Source organism: Penicillium atrosanguineum (genome assembly GCF_028827265.1).
Source record: "Penicillium atrosanguineum strain IBT 20685 chromosome Unknown utg000007l_segment0_segment0, whole genome shotgun sequence".
NCBI classification, from domain to species: Eukaryota; Fungi; Ascomycota; class Eurotiomycetes; order Eurotiales; family Aspergillaceae; genus Penicillium; species Penicillium atrosanguineum.
Window position 1 is genome coordinate 2,124,021 of NW_026623139.1, and position 25,728 is coordinate 2,149,748.

General features: G+C 48.2%; 12 protein-coding genes across 12 annotated transcripts; 7 read left to right on the forward strand and 5 right to left on the reverse strand.

Annotated features, from left to right (window-relative positions):
- Positions 1-434: 434 nt before the first annotated feature.
- N7443_008997 (PhzF family phenazine biosynthesis protein) lies at positions 435-1,340 on the forward strand (the record flags this gene model as incomplete). The annotated part of the gene is made up of 1 exon (XM_056889053.1): positions 435-1,340. The coding sequence occupies one exon, from the start codon at positions 435-437 to the stop codon at positions 1,338-1,340; it is 906 nt and encodes a 301-aa protein (XP_056738355.1).
- A 1,539-nt stretch (positions 1,341-2,879) lies between these two features.
- Positions 2,880-3,359, forward strand: N7443_008998 (Methyltransferase type 12; the record flags this gene model as incomplete). Its single annotated transcript, XM_056889054.1, has 2 exons — positions 2,880-2,896; positions 2,924-3,359. The coding sequence occupies 2 exons, from the start codon at positions 2,880-2,882 to the stop codon at positions 3,357-3,359; spliced, it is 453 nt and encodes a 150-aa protein (XP_056738356.1).
- A 191-nt stretch (positions 3,360-3,550) lies between these two features.
- On the reverse strand, positions 3,551-4,676 carry N7443_008999 (Peptidase M20; the record flags this gene model as incomplete). Its single annotated transcript, XM_056889055.1, has 5 exons — positions 3,551-3,846; positions 3,894-4,102; positions 4,161-4,327; positions 4,406-4,498; positions 4,587-4,676. The coding sequence occupies 5 exons, from the start codon at positions 4,674-4,676 to the stop codon at positions 3,551-3,553; spliced, it is 855 nt and encodes a 284-aa protein (XP_056738357.1).
- Positions 4,677-6,672: 1,996 nt separating this feature from the next.
- On the reverse strand, positions 6,673-7,651 carry N7443_009000 (uncharacterized protein; the record flags this gene model as incomplete). Its single annotated transcript, XM_056889056.1, has 2 exons — positions 6,673-7,478; positions 7,549-7,651. The coding sequence occupies 2 exons, from the start codon at positions 7,649-7,651 to the stop codon at positions 6,673-6,675; spliced, it is 909 nt and encodes a 302-aa protein (XP_056738358.1).
- Positions 7,652-8,571: 920 nt separating this feature from the next.
- N7443_009001 (gamma-glutamylcyclotransferase family protein) lies at positions 8,572-9,162 on the forward strand (the record flags this gene model as incomplete). The annotated part of the gene is made up of 1 exon (XM_056889057.1): positions 8,572-9,162. One exon carries the CDS (start codon positions 8,572-8,574, stop codon positions 9,160-9,162), a length of 591 nt encoding a protein of 196 aa, XP_056738359.1.
- Positions 9,163-11,777: 2,615 nt separating this feature from the next.
- N7443_009002 (uncharacterized protein) lies at positions 11,778-12,897 on the forward strand (the record flags this gene model as incomplete). Its single annotated transcript, XM_056889058.1, has 2 exons — positions 11,778-12,313; positions 12,369-12,897. The coding sequence occupies 2 exons, from the start codon at positions 11,778-11,780 to the stop codon at positions 12,895-12,897; spliced, it is 1,065 nt and encodes a 354-aa protein (XP_056738360.1).
- A 216-nt stretch (positions 12,898-13,113) lies between these two features.
- On the reverse strand, positions 13,114-15,013 carry N7443_009003 (Monooxygenase FAD-binding; the record flags this gene model as incomplete). Its single annotated transcript, XM_056889059.1, has 3 exons — positions 13,114-14,015; positions 14,071-14,720; positions 14,817-15,013. 3 exons carry the CDS (start codon positions 15,011-15,013, stop codon positions 13,114-13,116), a joined length of 1,749 nt encoding a protein of 582 aa, XP_056738361.1.
- A 662-nt stretch (positions 15,014-15,675) lies between these two features.
- Positions 15,676-16,553, reverse strand: N7443_009004 (E3 ubiquitin-protein ligase; the record flags this gene model as incomplete). Its single annotated transcript, XM_056889060.1, has 2 exons — positions 15,676-15,845; positions 15,911-16,553. 2 exons carry the CDS (start codon positions 16,551-16,553, stop codon positions 15,676-15,678), a joined length of 813 nt encoding a protein of 270 aa, XP_056738362.1.
- A 2,820-nt stretch (positions 16,554-19,373) lies between these two features.
- N7443_009005 (oxidoreductase, short chain dehydrogenase/reductase family) lies at positions 19,374-20,180 on the forward strand (the record flags this gene model as incomplete). Its single annotated transcript, XM_056889061.1, has 1 exon — positions 19,374-20,180. One exon carries the CDS (start codon positions 19,374-19,376, stop codon positions 20,178-20,180), a length of 807 nt encoding a protein of 268 aa, XP_056738363.1.
- Positions 20,181-20,479: 299 nt separating this feature from the next.
- N7443_009006 (Saf4/Yju2 family protein) lies at positions 20,480-21,730 on the forward strand (the record flags this gene model as incomplete). Its single annotated transcript, XM_056889062.1, has 3 exons — positions 20,480-20,492; positions 20,546-20,555; positions 20,620-21,730. 3 exons carry the CDS (start codon positions 20,480-20,482, stop codon positions 21,728-21,730), a joined length of 1,134 nt encoding a protein of 377 aa, XP_056738364.1.
- Positions 21,731-21,863: 133 nt separating this feature from the next.
- On the reverse strand, positions 21,864-23,392 carry N7443_009007 (serine/threonine-protein phosphatase 2A activator; the record flags this gene model as incomplete). Its single annotated transcript, XM_056889063.1, has 3 exons — positions 21,864-22,301; positions 22,357-22,708; positions 22,761-23,392. 3 exons carry the CDS (start codon positions 23,390-23,392, stop codon positions 21,864-21,866), a joined length of 1,422 nt encoding a protein of 473 aa, XP_056738365.1.
- A 148-nt stretch (positions 23,393-23,540) lies between these two features.
- On the forward strand, positions 23,541-24,953 carry N7443_009008 (uncharacterized protein; the record flags this gene model as incomplete). Its single annotated transcript, XM_056889064.1, has 1 exon — positions 23,541-24,953. The coding sequence occupies one exon, from the start codon at positions 23,541-23,543 to the stop codon at positions 24,951-24,953; it is 1,413 nt and encodes a 470-aa protein (XP_056738366.1).
- Between the last annotated feature and the right edge of the window lie 775 nt (positions 24,954-25,728).

Here is a 25,728-nt window from a genome sequence, read left to right on the forward strand (position 1 = left end):
TGCCGTTGAGCGTCGCCAATAACGTGCGCTTTCAATTATTGGCAATACCGAGTTTACGAACCCATTCAGATTGACTGCGAATAACACAATTTCAAGTAAAGAGACATTTAACGATTCGACGCGAATAAGCGGATACGCTCTACTAGGGACCATTCGCGATGACTGTCAAATTAGCAGTGCGAACGAGAAGAAATGACAGCTCTTCGAATTCTCTTCTTCAAAATCACTTCATGGTGATTGCTATAAAAGGTCTACTGTTCAACCAAGCTGCAAGCCAAGAGTGCTTCTCTATCGCCAAGGCATTACTGCACGCCGAGTTGCGCCAAGAGATTCCGAGAGGTACGGCAATATAAGCATTCGCCGCGGTGACTCACCCCACGCACGTACATATGCCCAGCTCTTGGTCATCTGCAAGGTTAATCAAACCTTACACAATGGACAACATGCGCTCTTACAATCTCTCAGTCTTCCCATACTCGCGAGACCCAGCGAAATCAGGTGGAAATCCAACCACCATCTTCCTCAACGCCGAAGGTCTCGATGACTTGCAGATGCAGGCACTGGCTAAGGAGAGTGGACATGAATGCGGATTTGTCTTGTCAGGAGATGCTGGGTGGCAGGATGGTTGTCAGTTCACCATGAGATACTGGGTTCCGAATCACGAGATGGAGATGTGTGGGCATGCTACCGTCGGTGCAATTTGGTTGATGGATCAACTTGGAAAGTTGCCTTCAACCGACGGACTTTTGCTCTCGACCAGATCTGGGAAGGTTGAAGCGCGAGTACTCAAGGATGAAAGTACGTCGACATCGCGGGTCCTCGTCTCCCAACCGGCCGGTTCATGTGAAAACCTGAGTGGTGATATTGTCCAGGAGATTGTGTCCTGTCTCGGTATTGCAACAGGTGATCTGGCACCGCTATCAAAGGTGCAGAATGCCTGCACGTCTCGGACAAAAACGTTGATCCCTTTGAAGAGTCAAGCCATCCTTAACAATCTCAAGCCGGACTTTGACCTGCTTCGTGACATATGCGAAAAGATAAATTCCACCGGGTTTTATCCTTATGCCTTCATTGATAACAAAGATCAAATTGTCGATGCACGTCAGTTTCCAAAATCAGTTGGGTATGTGGAAGATCCAGCCACTGGTATTGCTGCAGCTGCCCTCGCATTCGGTCTTTTGAGCGACAAGTCTGTGTCGTCCGATGTCAAGCGACCTATTCTCGTTCGACAAGGATGGAGCATGGGGAAACCGTCGCAGATCGAGGTGCAATTTAGAGGGACTAATGAAGATATTGAGGGTTGTTGGATCTCTGGGAATGTGAAATGGGCTGAGGAGTAGGAGGGTTGGATATCTCGTTGACTTGATCCCAAGAGCAATGAAAATATAAAATGAAAACAACTCATAAGTAATTTGATCCGATCAAATCCATGTTACAATCGACGAGGACCCACTCCGATTACAAGGCTAAGAGATCAGTGATAATATTACCCTTTTCGGAATAACTGCAACCAGCCATCCGCCATCCGGGGTAGTAGCTTTCCGATGAACACTCACCAATGGCCTATCCTATATTCTAATCACGTTCGACTACTATCGGGCTACAAAGACTATTTGTCTCGGCAGGGGAATGCCCGAATCCATCACACCAGGGCGTGAAGTCAGAATGGCATGAATTCGAGCTAGGCATCAGTCGACGAGGCTTGGAACTTCGCAATGAATGTAGATCGTTGCGTTACAAGGAACCAGTGACGCGCAAATGATCCTGCCAATAGATATACGGAGTGGAGCAGTGGCATCATCTATTCAATCGATGATACTCCAAGTGATGAAATCTTAAGAAACCATTTAAAATGGGATGGTCCACTGGTTCCACCTACTCCGCATTGAGAACACTATGCGTCAGCCAGTTTATCTACAGCTCTAGCAAGGAGACACTCTAGATATTCGTAATTAAAGTCGCCAAGGCTTGTCTGCTTGGTTGTATGTAAAGGTGGGTTTGAATGAGGCATTGGAATGGGCCAGGTATCTAGAAAGAGAGCTAGAAAGATTAAGAGAATAAAGATTTTAGGTCCCTTTAGATTATCTCTGTGGCCCGGCTGTAGTGTTTCCATGATGGACGAGGCTTGTTGAATATGAAACTCATTCATAATCGTGTTACAAGACCGCGTTAATGGGTTAAATGTCGTTTCGATTGATTCGGATTATGTAGCTTATTCGGTGGTACTTCTGATCAACTTCTACAACGCTAAATAGGACCCAGGAAGCTCAAAATATAAGAAAGAGCTTTCTTGGTTACTTACCAGTCTATCAAAACTTGATCGTTGAACTATTAGGCAAGTGAATCACTGCCCAGGCGAAGGCGAATCTGGCAATGATGAGTGCAAAGAAAATAAAAAAAATGAAAACATACAACAGCAGGGATTCGCTGGTGGTCACCCACCCAACTACTAACCTGCCGGCGTGTGGCTTAAGTACGGCTGAGCGGACGGGAAGCCCTGTTCTCCACACCCTATGGTCGTATGTACTTGATTTGAAACGGAAAAGGACTCTCATGGCACATGTTTATATCACCAGTGCAATCAATAGGATGAGAAATGGGGAAGCGCCGCTTTAGCGTCGTGCGACCAGGGGTGAGAAGGGTGAGTGCGCAATAGACGGGGTGAGAATCGGGGTGAGAACCGGGTGAGAATCCTGCGGGCCGGCGCGCTGACTGCACAGACCGCCGAGCTGAAGTACGGCGGCTTCTCATTGGGTATAGCTACAGGCTGTGAAACATTTAGCTCTTGGCATTTGTGCACAGCCAAGCCAAACCTCTCTTTATTAGTAAGTTCAATTATGGATAATTTATGATTGGGTGACCATATTTGTATTTCCAACATGCTGCTTGATATCACGTGAGAGCACACATCAGGCACGCCCAGTGGAAGAAATAGTGGAACAAGGCGGAGCACCGACGCCCATCTACGTCAGGTTGATAACACACAGCCGGCCAAGTACACCAGACGAATTTACGGCTCTCTTCCTAGAAATCGAGCGTACTTACTAACGCAGCTGCGTTCTGGACCGTCCTGGCTGTCAACATTTGCCAAGGCTTTTAGATTCCCCGAGGACGACCTATGCGTCTGTGGCGAGCAGGAAAGTGTACACCGCGTGCTGTTAGACTGTCCAAGATTGGGAGGGCTAAGGAGAGAGCTCCGAGGAAATGCTGGCGACGCTTTCAGCAGTATATCGACCATGTTAGGGGGACCAGGAAAAGAAGGAAGAAGTAAGATTGACAGTGCTTCACGGACCAAGACAGTTGAGGCTGTCTTCGGCTTCGCTAAAGCATCGCAACGGTTTCAAAGCCGCGCGCCATGAGGGCAGCATGAATACAAAGACGGCACCGAGATGACGGCTGGCCTCGGCGAGGCTCTAAGTTCACTCAGGAATTGATACACAATACATGTACATAGGAAGATAAATATAGATAGCAGTGGTAGGCTGCGTATTGCTTCGACCAGGAGTCAGCGTAAATGAATTCATCCATCCAACCATCTACCATCAGTTGCTCATTCGAATACGGTAGCACCTTGTTCCCAGCCACTCCCATTGAGGACCTTTGTCTCAATTGCTCCAACCGGACTAAGAGACCTATAAAAGAGAATAGGGGTTCCATGGTGAATTACCCCTAGCCAGGAGTCTGGATAGAGCTTCTCTACAGCGGTTACAGCACCACCGACATAGTCCTGGATCATACGGGGATTGTTGTTATCCACCACGAGTACAGGTTTTTTCCCGGCATAGTTGAAGGTCACGATCGGGGTGTTGACTTGTACTTTGTCACCACCAATGACCACACCCGCATCTAGAGAATGATCAGTGCTAGTCTATAAGTAAGTGCAGGGATCTCACTCACTAGTCCAGCTATTTTCCCGATTTTTCCCCTTCCTGGTATCTTTTGGTGGTCCTGGAGATAGATGTCAATAGAGGCCCGGTCGATGAAGTTGGAAATCGCCGATCCGGGAAGCGCTATAGCTTGTGGAGGTAGTATATTTTCGATTTTACAAGGGCTACTAGGCGTCCGTCGAACTTCGATGATCTTTGCTGTAGTGCCAGTGGTACTGTTTTTGTGAAGTTATTAGACAAGCTAACGGTCCAGTCGCAAAGACTCCTACTCACGTGGCATAATATACCCACAGGGACCCGTCTGGATTCCAATCTTGTCCCTCGAATGAGCTTCCACTCAAACGAGATGTGGCATCAGGTAGTCTACCGCTGGGAAGACCTTCGATAGATATCGTCTGCCAAGACCCGTCGGAAAGCTTGACTTTTTCGGAAAATTGGCTCTGTGCATTGAGATAAAAACATGGATCTATATCTATATGAGCATTGATGGCTTCACAGTACCGGGTTTGATCACTTACTGCTTCCTTCTCGCCAAAATCAGCGTCATGCGCCACGACGTAAGCAGTTAAAGGGGAGCCTTCTGCACGTGCATCGTTGGCTAATGGGGTCGGCTGGACCTTTCAAGAAGTTCCTCCATCCTTCGAGAAGGCCTCCAGGATATTAATATTGTCTTGAAGGGTATTTTTTTGTCCAAGCTACCTGCTGTGGGTCATTTAGCTCAAAGACGATGACGAGTCGGCCGCAGCTCCATTGCAAACAACGGCTAGCCGGTGAGGCATGGGCAGACATGCTAGGATTCTGTACAATAAAAACTGGGACATTAATTTGGGGTCATAAAATTAGTATGTGGTATCCTATATAGGCCTACTTCGGCATGTGTACAGCGATATCCTGCCTGTTGATCCACCTAAAGCTTCGGCTTGTGCATGCGCCACGCTAGGCTTTGAAAAATGCAGCTGCACTAAGACTTAGCGGTAATAAACATCTGGTTCAGATCGTCGTAGCAGCTAGTGAAGCGGTCTGCGAGTAGAGTCTCCAAGAGACAACTCAATTTATTGATTTGTCCGTCACATCCCCGTAATGTTGTGGCTGACTGAACCTCCCCGGTCACAACAAAGTTTTTAACTAGAGATTCACAGATTTTGCCCTACTTCAGCTGGAAAGAATGCTTTTAGTGGCTCAGTATCCCGAAATTTGACGATCGTTAGCGGTGTGCATAGGCCTCATATAGACCAGCAAGATGATAATAATCTCGAGGAAAACCCCATAACCCAACTCCTGAGGTCAAACCATTCGCCAAGAGATGTATACAACTCTTCCTGGCAAAATGTTTCATTTGCACTATCGCTGCTGCTTAGCATATTTGAATACCTTAAAAAGTGAATGGTATACTGCCCTGCGCAACCGGGTATCCCGAGTTGATCCGGTTTACCATACGAAGTATGGCCTACCTTTAGAGCGCTACTGATCCAGCATGGCTAATGACAACATACGTTACAGATCGGCATTTAGAACTGTATCTAGTGCTGGGATCAACTAAGTTACTAAACTAACATGCAGTTCGGGAGTCTGATCACCCGAAGGTGGATATTGGAGCAGACTCAACCACTCCCCCAAGGGTAGATATGAGCTCCACTATCCTATAAATGTGCATACACTAATATAGTATGCGTTATGTCAAGATGGCTAAGCGGGCTGCAGGACTGGGCACCGAGTATTAGCAATAAAATTTTACCACTCGTACCACTCCAATATAAAGTAAATCCATGGCCAGGCCAAATATTACTTAAGGTGGTTTTGGAGAGCTGAGATATAATACGTGAGTGTCCGAGTGGGAGCTAGGACAGTGTGGCGCATGGATGATGCAGGAAGATTCAGTTATTCATAGCCTATTTACGTTAACCCAAGTTCCTGCTGGACGATGCACTGGAATCTTTCAATGATTAATAAAGATGGGCAAACCCGTAGCATCAGTCCAGACATATTCAAGGCTTTGTGCGTCCATCCTTTGTGCGACCATCTGCTTGAAAAGCCAACCTTGTGTATGTGAATGAGTCTGGATGTGACAAAAGAATAGGCTTGACGCGAACGGGCTGGCCTCCATTAGGTGGGGCACCAGTACACGTGTCCAAATTCCATCGTGATAAGCGGTATCAGATACTGCCTGCTTATGCCCAAGATGGCGTTGCTCTGTCTCGAGTCTTTCAAGGCTCAACCGATGCGTCTGTGTTTGAGGATTTTATTGCACAGTTTCTAGAACATAGTGGGAGATGGCCCGAGCCCAAATCTGTGTTAGTCATGGATAATGCATCTTACCATCCCTCGGAACGAATAGAACAGACGGGTTCAGATGCCCAAGTAAAGCTGATCTTCTTGCCTCCATATTCACCAGACTTGAATCATATTGAGGAGTTCTTTGCCGAGTTGATAGCTTTCATTCGACGAAACTGGCAGTCCTACGAAGAAACTACAGACCAAAGTTTTGATAACTTCCTCAACATAGAAAAAATCTTCTCGCTTCATATCAAAAGGGCTAGGAAGCAGCTTTAGGGCGCCCTCCAATAATCAGAAGTATATGAAATGATCTTTTGTTCACAACGGAAAAGTGGTCACAAGGCCCGTAGGCAGAATGAAACGCGAGCCAAAAGAACAAAATCAAAGCATGAAAGCATGAAAGTAGACAAATAAACAACATTCCTATTACCTGGTCAGCTGGAGACGGAAGTGGTCGTTTCGGTCTCCCAGATCCACCGTCCCTATACGTATATTTCAGAAAGTTAGGAAACTAGCTCCAGTATGGCTCACGCAGCATCTTCACCATTGCTACGTTCTGCTTCTTGTCGTCTTCCTTCTTTTTCCTTAATTTACTAAGCTGATAGGCCGAGAGCCTTCCCAGCGGCTTTGGTTCGCGGAATGTGCTATCGCTCTTGTTGCCAAAAAACAAGGATAGATATCTTGAGTCGTATAATCCAGGAACATTGTTCGGGAGGCGTGCAGCGCTGATGAACCGCTTGAGACTACCAACAGTGCCCGGTACCCTTTCAAGATTTTCCATGGTGCCCAGCTGAATGGCCGCTTCGATGAATGACATGGCGATCTCAATATAGACGAAAACTTGCTGTGCCGACGTGCAGGCTGCGCCCCTCCGGAACTCAATGGTTCCATTGGGGCTGTTCAGAAGATAAAGGAAATTCCATCCAAACATCTTGTCATGATTCGGATTCATGAGGAGAACCAATTCTCTCATGCTGGAAGCACGTTGAATTGCGGCAATACTCTGCTTTCGAGACAAATTTTGATGACCAAAGTTTGTATTGTCTAGCCAATTACTTCGCGCGTATTCGTTTGATAATCGGTCCTCAGGCAACAGGGCCTCAAATGCGGGTTCAAAATGAATAATGCTTTGACAGATCTTCTTCAGGTCGGCGATGCTATAACCACCTGCCCGTGAAAGATTCACATGAGTGCCACAGCTAGTATTGGCGTTGACCTGGAAATCGGTTCTCAGAAAGTTCCAGAGAAACTCAATGTGCTGGCGCCAGGTGGAGTTTTCGTGGACTCGGAATATTGGGGAGATGCTCTCCAACCCCCCTAGAAGATGTGCTGTTAGCTGACCATATGGCCCAAAGACTAGAGAAGGAAGTGTTCAGTCGGCACTTACACGGTGCGCCCCCACGATTTGGCATCTCGATCGTTGAGTCAGAGTCAAGAGACCACTCAGCAAATTGCGGCCCAAGATATGCTTCATCGATTGCATTGTGCATCTTAGGATGATGTCCAGGAGCGACTCTTGTAAGGTAGTTGTTGTAAGATGCAGCAACCATCCTAGAAAACTCACGGATAGTCTCAACACTGTTCGTGCTACGGGGACTCAAAAGAAATTCAACCTCTACCCTAATCTCAAAGCTCCCAGTGGGGTGCGAAGCGGCCGCAGGTTTTGCAGATTTCTTTGCTGCTTTGTGTTATAAGCGTGAGCGAAATGGCTGCTGGGAAGAAGTTTCCTTACTGGAAGCACGCATCGAGGAAGGTGGTGGCGGAGGCGGCGGCGGCGGAGGTGCAGACTTTCGTGCCATTATAATGGAAGCGTATATTTGTTTCCTTTCACAGCCAATATGGTGCAAAATATCCTCGTCAAGGAGGCTAGGGAGATGGAGAGTAATAATGACAAATAGAGCAGCTGTTTGGAGCACCTGAGAAAAATGCTGGAAATTCGCGAATGCCACCAGGCCACAACCTGGTTTAAATCTACTTCCAAACCATGGAGATAGACTATCTTGTTACGAAATAAACGCCCTGTTCAATAACAACTTCTCAATAGTTTTATTCTGTACCGCGAGCGGCTGACTATTGCGAATCAAGCGATACCAAGACCTTCTGTTCGAAACTAGTAAGTCGCCTGGGTGGGCCTTCTAGTAAAGTACTATCCACTGTTCACTTGTCGCCTATTCAATTAACGATGGGGCCGGCGCCTAAGGAAACGAACCATGTTCGGGCACTATTATGTACGCGGGCGCCGTCACCAAGTGGGTGGCTTGGCGGCGGTTATATAATACACGCACTGGGCAGCTATAGAAACACAAACACCGAGTTGAAAAGGTCGAAGATTCTATTGATATTTCATCATCCTCCAGTTGTTTCTCACCTCCGCCCTATAGAGACGCCCTCTTGGCTGTCAATCGAAAAAATGTCTGACAACCAAGCAAATGAGGGAGCCGCTGGCTGTGTCCCTCCACCTCCACCTCCTCCGCCCGAAGATCCAAGCTCGAAAGTCTCCCCGTTCGTCATGAAGCTGAGGTCTGCTCCTCCTGGCTATTCTTTTCGACCCGAGCGGCCACCATCTTATAAAGATCCATTTGTTGCGCCTACTGGGCCTCATTTTTTCTACGGCACCCTGTCTGATCCCACTATGCTCCGCGATGTCCTTGGCCTGGAAACAATACCACAACTTCGACCTGCCACCATTACAGGCTACGAATGCAAGCTATGGGGCCAGTATCCAGCTCTCCTAGATGCCCCAGAAAAGGTTGTTTATGGGGCTGTCTATCATGTCGAGACAGAAGAGCATGGGGAGAGGCTTGCCAGCTATGAAACGGATAATTATCGGGCCGATCCGTGTCGCATCAACTATATTGACGGCAATGAGCCCGTGGATGACTTTGGTTATGTTTTTAAATTTGTCGGGAATGTCAATGACTTGAGTGACGGCATCTTTGATCTGGCGACTTGGCTAAGGAGGGTGAAGAGGGTATCTGAGGACTCATCAGATGTCAAGTAATTACAGGCAAAAAGACATGTATCTTGACTCCCTGTACTATGAAATACAACGTTATCATAAGAAAGCACATTTACTAAATCTCCTAAAAAGATGAGCTTGGAGCTGCCTTTGCAGTATGAATGAAGTTTTGAACAGGAATAGCATATTTACGGCCCTCCTCGTGCTGTCATTGAGTGCCGTCGCTGCTGCGCCCAGGTGGCCTTGGCGTCCCGAGGCGTCTGAGTAGACGACAATGTCTGAGGCGGCTCTTGCTGCCTCTGCTCGTTCTATGGCGATCTCCTTGTCCGGCTCAATTTCGAATTTTGAAAGTGCCTCGGATCTCCAAGGTGGCAGCGGGGTGGGGTCGATCATTTCGATTTCGCGTAGCCTCTCCAGGTCCATTGTTTTCAAAGCTTCCGCGAGAGGGAACCAGGCGTACGATCCAATATTATTCCTGAATCTAGGAGATGCAGTCTCGATGACAGGTCTACCGTGGATATACCCCACCATCAACTCCCGAGGGATTCAACGATTGAGTATTTGAAAAAAAGGCATGACAACATTTAAGGCACTCGACATGATACAAACAACAAACAACATGTATTCATTAATATAGTTCGAGGTATATTTATAAAACCTCGGAATAAAGGACCTAATCGAACAATCAGCGACGGATCACAATAGAACATGAAGCAACGACAAAGAAAGAGGCAAATTCAAAAGAATTTCAGCGACTCAGAGACCAATTCGAAAACAATGTAGATGGACACAATTTCGACAAATAATTTGCAGAAAGGGAAGTGGTCGATCATCATAGAAGCTGTGCGTACAAATTTATGGTCGCAGGTGGGGCAGGATAGAATTGATTGGGTGAAGGAGGTTCCGTACCTAACCAGTCGGAGTGTTCCCAGCAGGAATGATGGCGGGAAGTATAAAGCTGGAGATATTATCTGGGTCAATGATATTTGCCGTGTGCCGGGATTGATCGTTCCTGGATGCGAAGCGAGTGGATGCCCTGATAATTAATTCTGTCTGTGAGCACTGTCGTTAGTGAGTGTCGTGAAGGAGCCCGGGCATGAATGGCATTCTCAATTCTATCATCCAATAAACATGAATGTGCCAATAACGAGTGAATTTTCACTCTCCGGGGAGGGTTCAGAGATTAAAACCTGGGCTTCCGAACGATCTTAAATACATCTGCTGGAGATGAATAGGGCATTGGCCCTATATCTCTCTTATTCCTTTTTTCCCTTGCGGTCAAAATTTTATATGGAGAATGCGGTCATAGATGGACCGTGCGATGGGTCCACCGCGCATGAACTGACCCGCGAACTGTAATATACCAATATCTAGTGATTTTGTTACGAAAGAGTTTTCATGTTCCCGAAATCTTCAGGGCCGTTGGTTAAGGCTGACCACTCGCAGTTCTTGGCAATGCAGGTCTAGTTACCACGCGGAAGTGACCGACTGAATAGTCTCTTTGGGTCCAGTAATCTTTCACAACAGCGTAATCTCAATATTTAGAGCAAGCAGGGTCGCCGCAAACACCTTGAGATATCTTAGTGCTTTAACATACCTTGTCCGTGTTTTGGGCTCGGTACATATGTCCAGTGACAAGTATCACAGCCATAAGCCTGCGACTAGTGCCATGAGATTAAGTACTGGTGGCACTGAATCCGAGTGACGGCATTAACCCCAATAATATAGTCTCTGGTACTGGCAAGGCAAGAAAGCAGTGACTGGCGCCTGTGTCTATTTGAAAGCCTGTGCGATCGCGAATACATGGGCCCTGGACATATGAGGACTCGAGATACGCTTACAGCCATCTGGATAGAGCACAAGGTTCCTTTAGCGACAACTTGTCTTTACCTACCTCAAATATCTTGGGCACTTCAACCACTTCAGACCGTGAACACATCCATGGATGGATGTCGCGATATGTAGAAAGGCTTATGCGTGAAGTTGCGCTCAAGAGGTAACAGCTTCTAAATCTCCAGCCCCGTGTGATGTTCCAAACGCCGGGGCCATGTTCAATTTGAGTGTGCTCATTCTGTAAGTATTTTAGCCAGACGGTCTTTAACTTACACACTTCCTAAATTACTATTCCTCATTTCCATTGCTATACTAACGTGCTATATTGACATACTCATGTGCATAAATAAATTTGAGTGTAGTCTTTTGGCCAGAATACTCGAGGCGTTTAGTCAGGGAATTCTCGAGCCGAATAAAGCTATAAGCCGCTAAACAATTCAAAGCATGTCCTGCCCGGATCTTTTGCGCTTGATATTGTTCCAAATTATGTGCACTTGAGCGAAAAACGGCTAGCGTGCTGCAGGGGGCCGTAAAATCTTAACCGCAGATTGGCTCACTTCTCAGCCTCGCACGCCCCCGCATCTGGGCCAATCGTATGAACGCATAAAGCGCCCTTGAAATGCCTTGCCAGAAACAGTTAGCTTCCAAGGTCCTAAAACCGAAGCGAATCCTCTAGCCATGCATAGGCGGCTATTAGTCTCCCTATTATTATATTTGGCAGGGCACTCGGGATATTAGGCGCTCCTAATCCTCTCAAGTTTTTCTCCCGCCGATCAATTTCTCCCAACCCGAGAGCTGCTACTCACAATATCTGTTCACTATACATGCAGGCTTCGATTGACGCAAAAAACTCTGGTAGTATTCTTCTTGATACACGGGTCTATTCAGACCCAATAAATCTAGTGGCCACTGGGTCGACTGCAAATATTGACATGGAGAAGTCTAACTACCCCTACGCATTCGAAAACAACGCTCGAAAAAGCTATGGAGATCTTGAAGTGGTTCCAGAAGATGAGAGAAAAACAAGAGCACACGGCGGAGAGCCACCTTCAGCTTCTCTATGGGAGGCTCGAGGAAGATCTGGAAATCTCGAAGTCGCCCCCGAACATGGAATGGAGGTTGCATACAACCATGAAGCTCCGATTTGGATATCAGGTCCCGTCACGAGTTATGGAGGCCTTGACGGGAACATAATCAAAAACGAGCCAAAGAAGAGCAAGCGAAGGATATGTGGACTTCGAGCTCGCACATTCTGGATATTATTGGTTATCATAGTATTTGCGGTTGCTGGTGGCGTTGGAGGAGGAGTAGGAGGAACATTGATCATTCAAAATCGAGATCAAAAGGTCGCACTGACCGAGTGAGTTTGCTTCTTATATTTCAACCATTGGCGGGACTAATTATTGCATACTCAGTACTTCGGATAGGACTCAACAGGGGTCAAACACAAGTTCTACCACCACAAACACATCCCCGTTATCATCAACATCATCCGCATCTACATCCGGCACAACCACAACGGGCAGGGCATCAACAACATCCTCCGCGCCCATTACCTCTGGTACGAATGGATTAGCAGCGAACCCGTGCCCGGGTAAAAACTTGACAACAATTGAAGGATCCGATGACTCAATCTTCACAATCCTCTGCAGCGTGGACTGGCCCAGTGGGGAGAAGTCGCAGTATGGAAATGTTACAGTCGAGGATTTGACCGTCCCATCGACTGCGTATACCTTGAAAGAGTGCATTGCGGACTGTGTTAACTTTAATAACGCAGAACCGGGCGAGTCACCCTGCAGAGGGGTTGTGTATACTGCCAACTTGACGGCTGCATTTGATGGAGGGCAGGATGGGAATTGCTTCTTGAAGAATACTATTGGGAGGTACTTTCCTACTTCGGATACCTCGATGGCTGCTGGGATTCTAGGAGGAGGAATTTCTTAGCTCAAGTAAATTCTTTTTTTTCATGTAAATATTGATGACTTGAAGTTATCGTGAATGTTGAAGGCAGACATGCAAAACATAAAGCGTGTTTTTAACCGTTACGCAGAACTCCCAAAGACTCATTTTCTCAAAAACGCCATATCCTGTGCGAAATATCATCAAAATAATACACTATACAAGAACGTGAAAAGTTAACAGGATCACGATGTCTCAAGCTTAGTAGCTGGGCCAGTTGCCGTTCCAGCTAACATGGCTACCCGCCTCATCTTCATCGTCAATAATCACGACCATCCAGACACCAACCTCACCGTTGTTAGCAAGAAGCGGTGTGCAGTGGATCCAGCGATACCGTCCCTCGTCACTGCTGAAGCGGGTCACCCACTTGATGCGAGCTGTGACACTACGACCCGCCATCATGGCGTGGAGGATGCTGTCACGCTTTTCCCCGGTGTCTCCAATGCGGGAGAGGAATGATGATTGCAGCATTCCAGGGATTTGAAGCGACGGAGATGTGAAGAGGATTCGAAGAGATGGGTATGGGCGGACAAGGAGATAGTGTCTGTAAACACCTGTAAGAGACGCGCTTGGTGAAGGCGTCTTAATGTTGACCCGAGGCTCGTATTCGTGGTCTGGGCTACCTGGGATATAAAGACGGCTGCTCTTAGGGTTGATATCATTGAGAACAGGCTGGAAAAGGTTTCCACCGTATGCGTGAATGTTCTGCAGCTCGCGCGGGCTGAAGAGTTCACCCAGCTCCTGGAACTCAGTTTTGTCTTTCTTCCATTCTGAGTCGATTTCGGGGTTTTCTTGTCGGTTTTTTAGTTCTCGAAGAGACTCCATCTGTGCGCCATCCATTGCCAGGCCGGAGACGTCGATTTGCGCTCCGATGAAGTAGCGAATTTTGCCATGACTATCGCAAAGAGGAGCACACTGAAGAAGATTCATGAAAGGGGAGCCGTCGCGACGGTAGTTGAGGAATAGTTCAGAGTGGTGGCGTCCACCTTGAATTCCTTCACGAATACGTCGGACACTGTTTGGGTTGGTCTTGGGGCCTTGCAGGAACCGACAGTTGCGGCCGAGCACATAGTCCATGCCGTATTGCGTGGTTCGATGGAATTCTGAACGTAGGGTTAGCTCCAATTACTGTGATATAAGCAAGTTCTATACACTTACCTCCGGAGGCAAAGATAATTGGGTTATCCGGGCGAGACGGGTCTGTCAAGCAGAATACCTCTGCGAGTGCATCGGATGTGCCCTGGAACTTCTCCGGGAGTGTTCCTCGCACGCGCTCTTCGACGACTTTGCTGGTGATGCTAATGCAGGTGTAAGTGATGAACGCAGGCAATTCCTCCGCCGTCAAGGCCTCAAGGGCATCTTGGACACGAGCCTCAAGCGCCACATTTGCAGTGTCGCCAACCAGTTGCTTTGAATTCTTGATACCGGCAGTTGGCACATCAATCGACAACCGAACAAGGGAATTGGCATACTGGAGCGCCTTCAATGCCTTGTTCGCATTGAGATAATAGGTTAAGACGGGAATTGACTTGGGCCGCTCGGCGACAAGGAAATCTCGAAAGCGGGCCAGATAGGGTGGATTGGTCAAGATCGTCAACATATGTTCGGAACAGAACATAGCATCTGCTTGGCGCTCGAGCGAGTGGAGTGGGGTTCCATCGCCCTCGTAGGGCGCAACGAGATCAAAAGACCCATCTTCGTGCTCCTCATTGACCGGGTTAAATTGTTCGGAGCCATCATAGGGATTCGTCGCTTGAAGAAGAGGCAACTGGTTCACGTAGTAATTGCGACGGCGCGTTATATCCGAGCTATGTGATCGGAGTTCGTCCGGGTTGTAATCATTCGGTGGGGTGGGACTGATTCGTTAGCCCGCACTCGCTTTCCGATGCGCTTTTCGCACTAACCATTGTTCGTCGAGTGTCTCCCTCGGCTTATGGTCTTCGGGCACAAACTGCTCTTGGGGTATATTGGGAGGCGTGTCGAGCTGTTGGTTGTACTCGGACCTGGTGTCGATGGTCTCATCCAGTACAATTGTCGGCGAGAAGGATAGCGACGAGCCTCCTCTGACCGGCCGGTTGTCTGAAATATCGGGCATGTCCATGGCGATGCGCAAATTCTTGAGATGTGTGCGCACGTTGAACCTCGGGGACCAGTTTCTTTAAGAAAAACGACATGATCGCCGGCCATGACGGGGTTGCATGACCCTTGGGCCGTGCTAATCGACTTATCGAATCTCATCCACGGTTTCCTTGTTTGTAACGGGCGAATGGATTGTATAGCACGCGGCGAAGCAAGTATGATCGGCGCGTGCATCCAGACTGCATGGCCGATCTGAGATCGATCGGGCGATCCTCAGGGCCACTGGCAGGGAAGCACGAGGGATCAGAGCCCGGATGGAGCTATGATGTCAAAGCCTCCGGGTACCTGGCCGATGTGGGTCGACAAAGGCATTTTTCTGAGATTTGAAGTGCGAATGTGGAGAATCCTCCAAGTCTGGGCCCGACGTCACGGCCCAAGTCCCCCCTGTCCACTGGTTCCATTTGGGAAAATGGCATCTGGGTTGCCGGTGGACTTTTCAAAATATCCTTAGATCAATAGTTTGATCATTTTAGCGCCAATAGTCTATATTTGTCATATATCCGGCACCTCTTAGCTGCTGCTTCGGCGATTTGTGTCTTCCAGGCGCGGCTAGGGGATGATCTTAAATTTGAGCAATCGTCCATTTCCTGTTCTTAAGCTAGCAAAGGGGATGTGCGTTAACTGTCAGGACTCCACTGGTCCGTACCCATTTCTGTACTTTGATCCATCCATCCATCGTTCTTTGTTTACCCCCGACTCGAAAGGGATCCGAGGTAGCTGTCTCTCCTCCCCTTTAACGACATCCGCATTTCTTCTGACCACACTCATAGCAAAATGTATACCCACATCGGCACCTGAAAATTTAAGATTTAGCATTCGTAATTCTCGACTTCGTTGGGGCCGATATACCACATATGACTGCACCCTCCTACTCGCTCTACTACATTACGGCAACCCCCGCATTGCCGCCATCCCTTTTTTCTGATCAATCTCCAAACATTATCCCTATTGCATTCCAGTTTGTGGCCCTTGCGCTTGCAGCGAGTGCATGTTTTTTTACCGCAAGCTTTGCATGTGCCAATGTGGCTCCGAATGTTCTCGACTGGAATATAGATAGAGCACAATGGAGAGGAACAGTACGTTCGCGACGCGTCGCGTTCCAGATTTCTTTCCCTGTAACGCTGAACCAAGTCGGGGCTTATTATTCCACTCAAGAACCCAAGTGGGATCCGACGGCCACAGCAACGAGGTGGGAAGTACGATTCATTCGTAGTAGAGTGTTCAACTAATCGCTGTAGGCAGTCTTTGCACCAGCGATGGCCACACGGCCTCTTGAGCAAAGACTTGGAAGCGGGCATTTCTTCTTGGCAAGCAGGGCAAGCATACTTTGTCTCTTTTGGGGCTTCTTTCAGGGTGTTGCTTCTGGTTTCTCTCATTCCGATTTGATTTCCGGCCTCTATTAGGATGGTTCGACTTCGGAGCTTCAGTGCCCGTCTTGACTGTGATGTCCTTCTTGGCAGAGCCTTGATATATTCGATTGTCTTCCTAAATACCTCGTACATATTAGCCCTCTCTTCTACAGTCAGCGAATGTGCGGAGCCTGTCATACTTCTTCGCTTTCATTACATTTGTCTCAAGGGCCGACATTAAGTAGGGCAGAAGTCAGGACAAGGACAAGGACAGATAATATTGCGATAGCACAGAATGCTAGAAGGGAGTGAGGTACAGAGACCAAAAAGATAGGACTGATGGCTGGAAGGGGTATTTGAAGAGGAGGATAGCAGTAGGGGCTCGTTTAGGTTCATGGAGCTAGGAAACATCCCAAAATATTGCACACTTCAGGCATCGGCGCAATGTATCGATAGAAACATCCGATTGCAATCATCATTTCATCGTAAGCGTCACCGTCATTTATCATGCAAGCACGAATTAAACACGGTAGCTCAACTTCGTATGACGGCATACTTATCAGCACTTCAAATAAGCCTTCCCAGTATAGACAGGGGCATTTGACTGCCAGATTGGATATAACCACATGGCAAGCATCTATCGTGGTATGAGACCAGTGAGCTATGGGTTCTGGATACTGGTCACCATGTGCAAAGTTGTGTGCGGAATTGCCAAATTAATTGAATCGGGAAACCTCTCGGAAGTCACATATCTGAACACATTGTCCCCTTTGATTTACCTCGATCACCTACCTCAACTACTCCGTTTTTGACCGTCAGTTGTCAACAAAAGTTATCCCACAAGTCATGTCGCGTCCAGCTCTCACGGGGATCATCATGAGCACTCGACTCAGTTCTCTTCCGATCGCATCACCAAAATCGCACTGAAACTTCTTCGAAGCAAAACGAACTCCGATTTCAGCCTTGCCCAAACGCTTGCCGAGGCCCGCAATGAGTTTCATGGGACCAGGAAAAAGTTTACTTTCCGTCAATATGCCATGATGTACTGGTCATGCCACATTCTCGAAGCTCTTCCTTTGCCTATCGAAATTGGTCGTCTTTTCACAAGGCTGTTTCAACCTGACGCCTTGACACCTATCACTATGGATCTAGATCAACATATATTCTTGGTATGGGCCATAGAGACTAGTCGTATGACCATCGCACGACTCATTGTTAGCTCGAACGATTTCGATGTCAACCGTATTTTAGATATTAGGTGGAGAATGGCATTGTATCTTTCTGCTGCCAATGGATCGGAAGAAATAGTCAGGCTATTTCTCCAGTGCAAGGGGATCTCCAAGTATGTACAAGAACTAGGCAATTTCACTCCCTTGAGATTTGCGATCAGCCGTGACAATTTTGAAGTCAAAACTTTGTAACTTTCAGGATACATCAATATTCACGACACCAAGATTATTCCTTTTCTTGAGAAAATTGCCAGTTCGAACAGCGAGGACTTCAAGAGCTTCTTTGCAAAGAACAACCCTCCAATGATACCTACGGACGTCTTCCGGTGCCTTGTCTATTCAGCAACTTACCAAGCAAGCACGAGCTTGGTTGCTTTTTTTCTCGACCTGAATAGATCGCCTGAATTTTACTGGAATGCGGTTTTCTATACATATAATCCACTGCACTGTGTCATCAGGACAGGCCAGGTTTATATTGCGACTCGCTTCATTGAGTCCAGGAAGATTGATCTTCATGCAATGAATCTTGAGGGGTAAAATGCGCTTTATTACGCTCTGCGCTGCAAAAAGGAGGCTATAACCGCGCTAATCCTCAATACGGCCGTTGCAGAGTATAGGTCCAGGTTCAACAACGACAATTTGGGCGCTTTCTCTTTCGCTACGTTGCATGAATTCATACTAGGGAGACATGTGTTCCTCAAGTCCAATATTTTTGCTTCGCCTTTTCATATTCTTGCTAGGATTAGCTATATCTTGTCTGCTGATGAATCCTTGCCGGCTATGGAACAATTACTTGATTTAAAAGATAACCACGCAAGAACCCCACTACATATTGCTGTCATTCACAAAAATGAAGCCCTCGTGAAATGGATGATCAATAAAGGAGCCACCTTGGAGCTCACTGACAAAAGTGAGTATACTCCTTTGAACTACGCAACTGAATCCGGTCAAATGCCCAAAATTCAGACTGCTCTTGAAAAGGTATCATTGCGCTCCAAGACTTTCAAACTAGTAGAATAAGATTAATATGATGATTATCTTTCCTTTCATCCTCCTTCCTGCTTGATGGAAACAATCCAGAGACTAAACGAAGTTAGCCAAGGCTAAACCGGGCGCTAAGTACCCAATATCTTGAGACTTATTTCGACCCGAAATCTCAATTGTTTCTGCGTTTATCCCTTTCAGGCCTAAATTTTGCGGAACACCCGGATAAAAAAATTCAATATGACGCTTTTCTATCTATCGGCTATCATATGTGTGGAGTTCCACAGAGAACACACCAGAATTGGAAGTCGACTATAAACTTTTAAAATTGACTTCACAGTCATTGTTCCAGCTGTCATTGCGGAAGCGACATAGTGAAGGCTATCTTTGCTGATGGAAAATCCCAGCATTATAGCGCTTCGGAAAAGGGCGAAAACTACTCCGCACGGTTGAACGGCACAACTTTTGGCCCGGAGAGCAGGCATAAAAGCCGCGTGGGGTGACGAGAACCAATGAGTTACCTCAATGAAAAGGCATTATTAATCTTCTAGAAGAGACGTCGGACTCGGGGCAAGTTGCAGGTTATGGCATCGAGTGAGGGTCCACAACGGAGTTAATCGTGGAACTTGAAGATAGTTAACTTTTATCTCCGGGCGATCTTCAACATTATGTCCTCTACTTATATAATGGGCCTAGCCTAGGGCCTGGAGACATAGTTTACTAGCATCAATTGTCACTACACATCACAGAATCACACACCATGGCCTCGCCGTCTCTCAAATATACCAACAAACTCGCTGGGCAGCGGGTCCTGATCCTTGGAGGAACCTCCGGACTGGGATTCTGCGTCGCTGAAGCCGCTATCGAGCACGGAGCCAACGTGGTAATCTCTAGCTCCAATCAGTCCAAGCTTGACAAGACCGTTGCTCGTCTGAAGGAAGCCTACCCTACCCAGACCGAAAAGCAGACCATCACCACCCACGTCTGCGACCTTTCCGATTCCGCCAACCTCGATGCCAATTTTGAAGCTCTGTTTCAGGTCGCTACTGTCGGCGGCACTGTCAAGCTGAACCACATTGTCACCACCGCCGGTGATGCTCTGTCATTGCCTCCCTTGTCTGATGTCACATCAGAGGTAGTCCAGAAGAGCATGCACGTGCGCTTCGTCGCGCCGGCCGTCATGGCCAAGTACGTTGAGAAGTACGTCGAGAAGTCGCCTGCAAGCTCATTCACAATGACTGGAGGTGTTCGTGGTCGCAAGCCTGCCCCTGGCTGGTCTCTTGCGACTTCTGTGAGTGTTGCTGTTGAGGGTCTTGCTCGAGGTCTGGCTCTGGACCTCAAGCCGATCCGTGTCAACGTTGTTTCGCCTGGCGCAGTTCACACCGAGTTATTTGGTTGGCTGCCTCAGGAGCAGCTGAATGGCATGCTGGAGATGTTCAAGACTTCATCTACTACCGGCACTGTTGGCAGACCGGAGGATCTGGCGGAGAGCTATATCTACTTGATGAAGGATCAGTTCATTACGGGCAGTGTCATTGAGTCCAATGGTGGTACTCTACTTGTTTAAAATATCTTTGATAATCTTACCGATTTTCATGCAATTTCATATCAGACAATACATTTCTTCTCATAACGCAGTGGTTTTTTTGGGTTGTGCATGTGCTGAGTAAGCCATTTTATGCCCGTTAAATCCGATCGCAGATTCCGTGGTGGTGAGCTCTGACAGTTGTCTCTGCTGGCAGCGCACCGTTTGAGAGCGCAGGCCGTCAATAGTCTCTACAGGGCTCAAGTCGGTCTTGTGCTCTATTCATATCACATCTGCTCGACTTAGCGACATCCATTCGGCTTCGACAGCCACCCATCAAGATGCAGGGCTTCAGTAAGTCGCAACCCCGCCATCGCGCAACAGTGATCAGCTAACATGAACGACAGACATGGGACGGTTCGTCGCTTCAATAAAAAAAGACCTGACTTTCGAGATATCTCATTACTGACTGACTCGGCAGGTACGTCCCACCGGACCAAGAAGGTCTCACGTCCGCGAACAAGCTAGCCGGCAAGCATGCCCTTGGCGCGCGCGCGCGCCACCTTAAAACAACCGGCGCCTTAATCGTCCGCTTTGAAATGCCATTTGCAGTATGGTGCACAAACTGCAAACCGAACGAGGTCATAATCGGTCAAGGTGTGCGCTTCAACGCTGAGAAGAAGAAAGTCGGCAACTACCATTCCACTCCCGTCTACAGTTTCCGCATGAAACACACTGTATGTGGAGAATGGATCGAGATCCGAACAGACCCGGCAAATACAGCTTACGTGGTAGTAGAAGGTGGACGGAAACGAGATACGGGGGAAGATAGAGAACTGCAACCTGGTGAAATTGCCATTCGACCTGGTTATACACAGGATCCGGCTGAGAAAGATCCATTCGCGAAGCTTGAGGGAAAGATCGAGGATAAACAGCGAGCGAGGACGGAGGCGACTCGGATATTGGAGTTGCAGGAGCGCCAGAGCAGGGATTGGGATGATCCTTATGAGAAGTCGAAGCGGCTACGGCGCTCGTTTCGAACCGAGAGGAAGGGGCTTGAGAAGTTGGAGGCGAACCGCGAGGCTTTGAAGGATAAGATGAGTCTTGGTTTTGATCTTGTTGATGAGACTGACGGAGATCGTCAACGGGCGGGTATGATCGAGTTTGGGGATGATCAGGCAACTTTGGGAGATGTGGCTGCGCGTGCGACTCGAGTTCGACCTATGTTCGAAAACAAAATCGTCAAGGATTTGCCTGGCATTAAAGCGCGCGGCAAGAGCAAGAGTGGCGTTTCAAGAACTCGTACGGCTGATCTGATTGAAAAACGCAAGACATCCCTACGAAATGAATTGAAGGGGAACACGCGCGCTGCTGTGGATCCTTTTCTCAACGATGTTGGAGATGATCAGGATATTTGGAGGCCAAGTATCAAGCGCAAGAAGCCATCTTCAGCAACCGACCAAGAGGCGACATCGAAGGATGATGCCAGCAGTTCAGCACAGACTACCACAGTCACCGACAAACAAAGACCATCCACTGGCTCGGCAACGCCAGCTGCGGCACTGGTGAGCTATTCCTCCGACACCGAGTAATCGAAAATCACTACTACAAAATGTTTATATGTTTGATACCCCATATAGCGCTAGAATTTATTTGAGACGTTCATCATGTATTCTTTTTTTCAGCTCACTGCGAGCTAGATTGGGTATCAATCACTATATCATCTCATTTTGCCCATGGGGCCTTGGTGGGCGCATCGCCGCCGGGTGGAGGCGGGGCCTGCGCGTTTGCCCAAGGAGCTCTTGTAGGGGCCATGGGTCCTGGAGGCATCCGTGAAGTATCTGGAAGCGCTGCGGTCGATGCCGGGCCTGGCCTTGTTGTAGCCCACGGCGCTGCTGTTGGCCCCATCGGAGGTGCCCGAGTGCCAGCTCCCGCGGTGGCCCAAGGTGCCTTAGACCCTGCGTCCACAGTCGGCCGAGCTGCAGGAGCGTGGCCAGCGTCGGGAACGGCCGGGCGTCCCTGAGGACCGGAGGTTGCATGAATAGTCGTTGGGGGTGGAATAGCGTTAGGATCATGGTCGAAGCTGAATAGAGATCCGAAGGGGAAGTGCTGCACAACCGGGAACTTGGCTAGGACCTCTGCGTTGTACATTTTGACCATTCCCTACAGATATTCGTCAGCTTGAAGGAATATATAGCAGGTGAATGATAAGACACACCTTATTGATCTTTCCCCAGCCAGCTCTGATGCCTGAGATATCATAAAGCATTGGGCTATGTTCCCAGAATGGGCCTCTCTTTACATCATAGATGAAGCCAATGGCCGAGAAGTATAGGCTTGTTTTCCTCTCTCGCTCCACAATGTTGGACTTGATGATTCCACCCGGGTCAGGTGCATCGGGCAATGAGCCCTCTTCGGGGGTGGGATCGGATTCATCGATGGCAGGAGAGAACTGGGCTGATCCCAGGACATAAGGAACGAATGAGTGATCGTCAAGTCCCCAGACTCCGTGAGAGCCAGCAGGTTCAAGGGTGTATGTTCTGATCAGGCGTCTGACAAGTTCCAGGTATCTATGGAAACTAGTTAGATGAGTCGGATCACTTGTTTTGCAGAATTTCTCACGGTTCAACCACGCCAAGCACAATAGATCTCTCCTCGACTCCAGGGTCGGCTTTGGGGAACCCGTTCAATTTCCACATCGCGCCCAGAAATGCAAGAAAGCTCAGCTCATGACCAGACCCATAGTCTAATCTCTGACCACTGCCCCAGCTGCCCAGGAAATATGCCTTCAACTCTGACTCGGCGGTAGGACCATCGGCCGTGGAAGAGGGCGTATCTAAGAGGTCTGCGGGCAGGAACTCCCGAAGCAAATCAGACGCCCGGCTCTCCAACACTTCGTGCCACTTTCTGAAGCTAATATTTCCAAATCGCCTCGGCCCAGTGTCTGGCGGAACCTCCTGTACAATATCCTCGAGCTTTGAAAGAAGGCCTTGTAGCTGTCGGACCGGGGCAGAGAATTGCACGTCCTCTGTGCCCAATGGCCATGTTTGCACGGTACCGTCGGGAAGTTTCGTAGGGAACATTGACCGATTCAACTGGAGCAAAAAGGTCATTATGTCCGTGTAGGCTTTGGAGGTGAGGAAGGTCGACACATCTTGGCCCTCGTAGATTTTCTTGACGGGCGCGATAAAATTGTGAGTAGTGAAAGGGTCCAATGTCGGCAGGACACGGATTGTTCGACCGTCCGTACCCATACTGAATGTGAAGTTTGAACGGAGGGGAAGTTGAAGCTGGAGGGGAAAGCGGGATGACGACGTTCCGAGGTTCTCCACCCCCGAGCTACGTTATCAGCTCTCCGCGTCCCTTGCTTTCGCTCCCAGAGGCGTACCCTCAATCTACGCGATGGCGCCCGCTAGAACGCGAAGAGTGCGCCAGACCGAACCTTGGAACATTCTCAACAATGTCAATAATCCGGTGACCCAGAAAAGCCCTGCCACTGCTAGCAAAGCGCCGCGAAGAAGACACACGACTCATCGCGCAAACATCTACGATGTCCCCGCCTCGCCTGAACCTGCGGAATTACCCGAAACACCCTCGAGGACACTTCGCAGTGGTCTTCGGAGCCAACAAAATCGCCTTTCGACACCCGAGCCCGATCTATCCTACAATGAAGAAAACTACGACGCGCCACCGGAGGAGGATGCGCCGTCAGACGAAGCCGCAGAGTCGAGCGAAGATGAAGAAAGTGAGGACGACAAAGATAAATCTACTGGCAACCGACTGTCGGAAGAACTAGGTAGTGATGGTCCGATCACAAGCATGAGCCGCTCCTCTGGAGACCGCGACGCGAACGGGGACAATAACGACGCGCCTGGCTCCTCTCCAATTCCTTCCATCCCAGAGACACCGCGACCTGCACCCACCCAGCCAACGAATCCTCTTCCAGACGAGTTTTTCGACCAGTTTGAAATTCGAAGCGATGATGAAATGCCCGATCAAGATCAAGCTGAAGGGAGCCCCGAAGTCCAAGAGCTTCTCGATTCACAACTTCTGAGTTCACAATTCAATGAACAAACGCAAACCGAAACAGACATTGACCGAGCCTACCGCCGTAAGCTACAGGAGTGGTTCGACCAGGAGATGGAGATGTTAGATTTGAAAAATGAATCGCAGGTCATATTGCAGAAAGCAAAATGGTTAAGGAAACAGGCTACGCGACCAAAACCCGATGAATTGAGTGCTCCATTTGCCATAGTTACTGAGCTTCGCCACATCTACAAGGAGATCGTGGAGACAAAGTATTTATCACTCGATCTCAAAAAGGATCTCCGAAATCTCAAGGACTCACTATTCCTGGAGTTTGTGCGACTGAGGCGCTACGCTATGTGGGAGACGAAGGATGAGCCAAGCGCATATCTGATCGATCAATTTCAAGCGTACATCACACCCAGGGTCATCACTCTGATCCTGTACGGCTTCAAATTGTATCGGATGTTAGGGGAATCAGCAAGTGCTCAGCTCCAGGATACTCTATTCTTGTTGATACAAAGCGGTCTGAAGACCAGGGAGGCGGTCGAATCGGGATATCTAGTTAAGCAAGATGATTTTGAAAATGCGTCTGATTGGACTCGGCCCATTCATCCTCCGTTGAGACGTATTCTCAACTATCTGCACGCTCGGACCCCAAGCGAAGAGTCCACTATCTTCAGTGTGAATTCCAAACGAGAAGAGCCATGGACCCGACAGGAAGGATTGGCCCTTATTGAAGGACTGCAGCAATACAATGGTCAGTATCCTCGGCTATCTTTCTCGTGAAATACGACTGGTCTAACATCCATCACGTCTATAGGAGATGATCGATGTATATTGATTAAACGTCACCTGGGGCACCGACTATTTCGGCGGACCATTGGGGATCTGGAGGATGAGATCAAGAGGCTGTTAGAACAAGCTCGCCAAAATGGTGTTCTCCCTCAATATCCTTGGTTAGAGGAAAGTTCATACACCTCCCCGAATTGAGAATGATGGAGGGTTGATATCTGGAAGCAGGCGTGTCTTTTACATTTCTTTATTTGCTATATACCCTACCGCGTAGACTGAATTAAGATTTATTTTCTCTGCTTTAGCACTTCTAAATAGTTGATATCTTGATACAGCCTGACCAAGAAGATAATGCAAATGGTTCTACCTAGGCAGCCGTGACTGATTACATCAGAGGTATTCAAAGCCATTGAGAGGGTTATTTTAAGAAACAAAAGACGCTCTAAAAGAGCGCTAGAGAGTGATGCCCAGAAAAATGTCGAAAAAGGGCTGAAGAACCAAGTGTAGAGGGCACTTTAGATTATCTTCTCGGTCAGGCTGTATAAAATTCCATCTGGCGGATTCCCGTGCCAGGTTGGTTCCGATGGTTCGGGTAGAGGCATGAACCATGGATTGATATTGTTTTGGTCAACAAAGGCACGTCAGGTCGATTTCAGGGGTTCGCACACCGCGTTTTGCGGAGGATCGTACTTGAGAAGTGCATATCTACCCCAAGATTGATGAATCTAGGGATATGCAGCAGACTATACGACTGCAGCAAATGAATCCG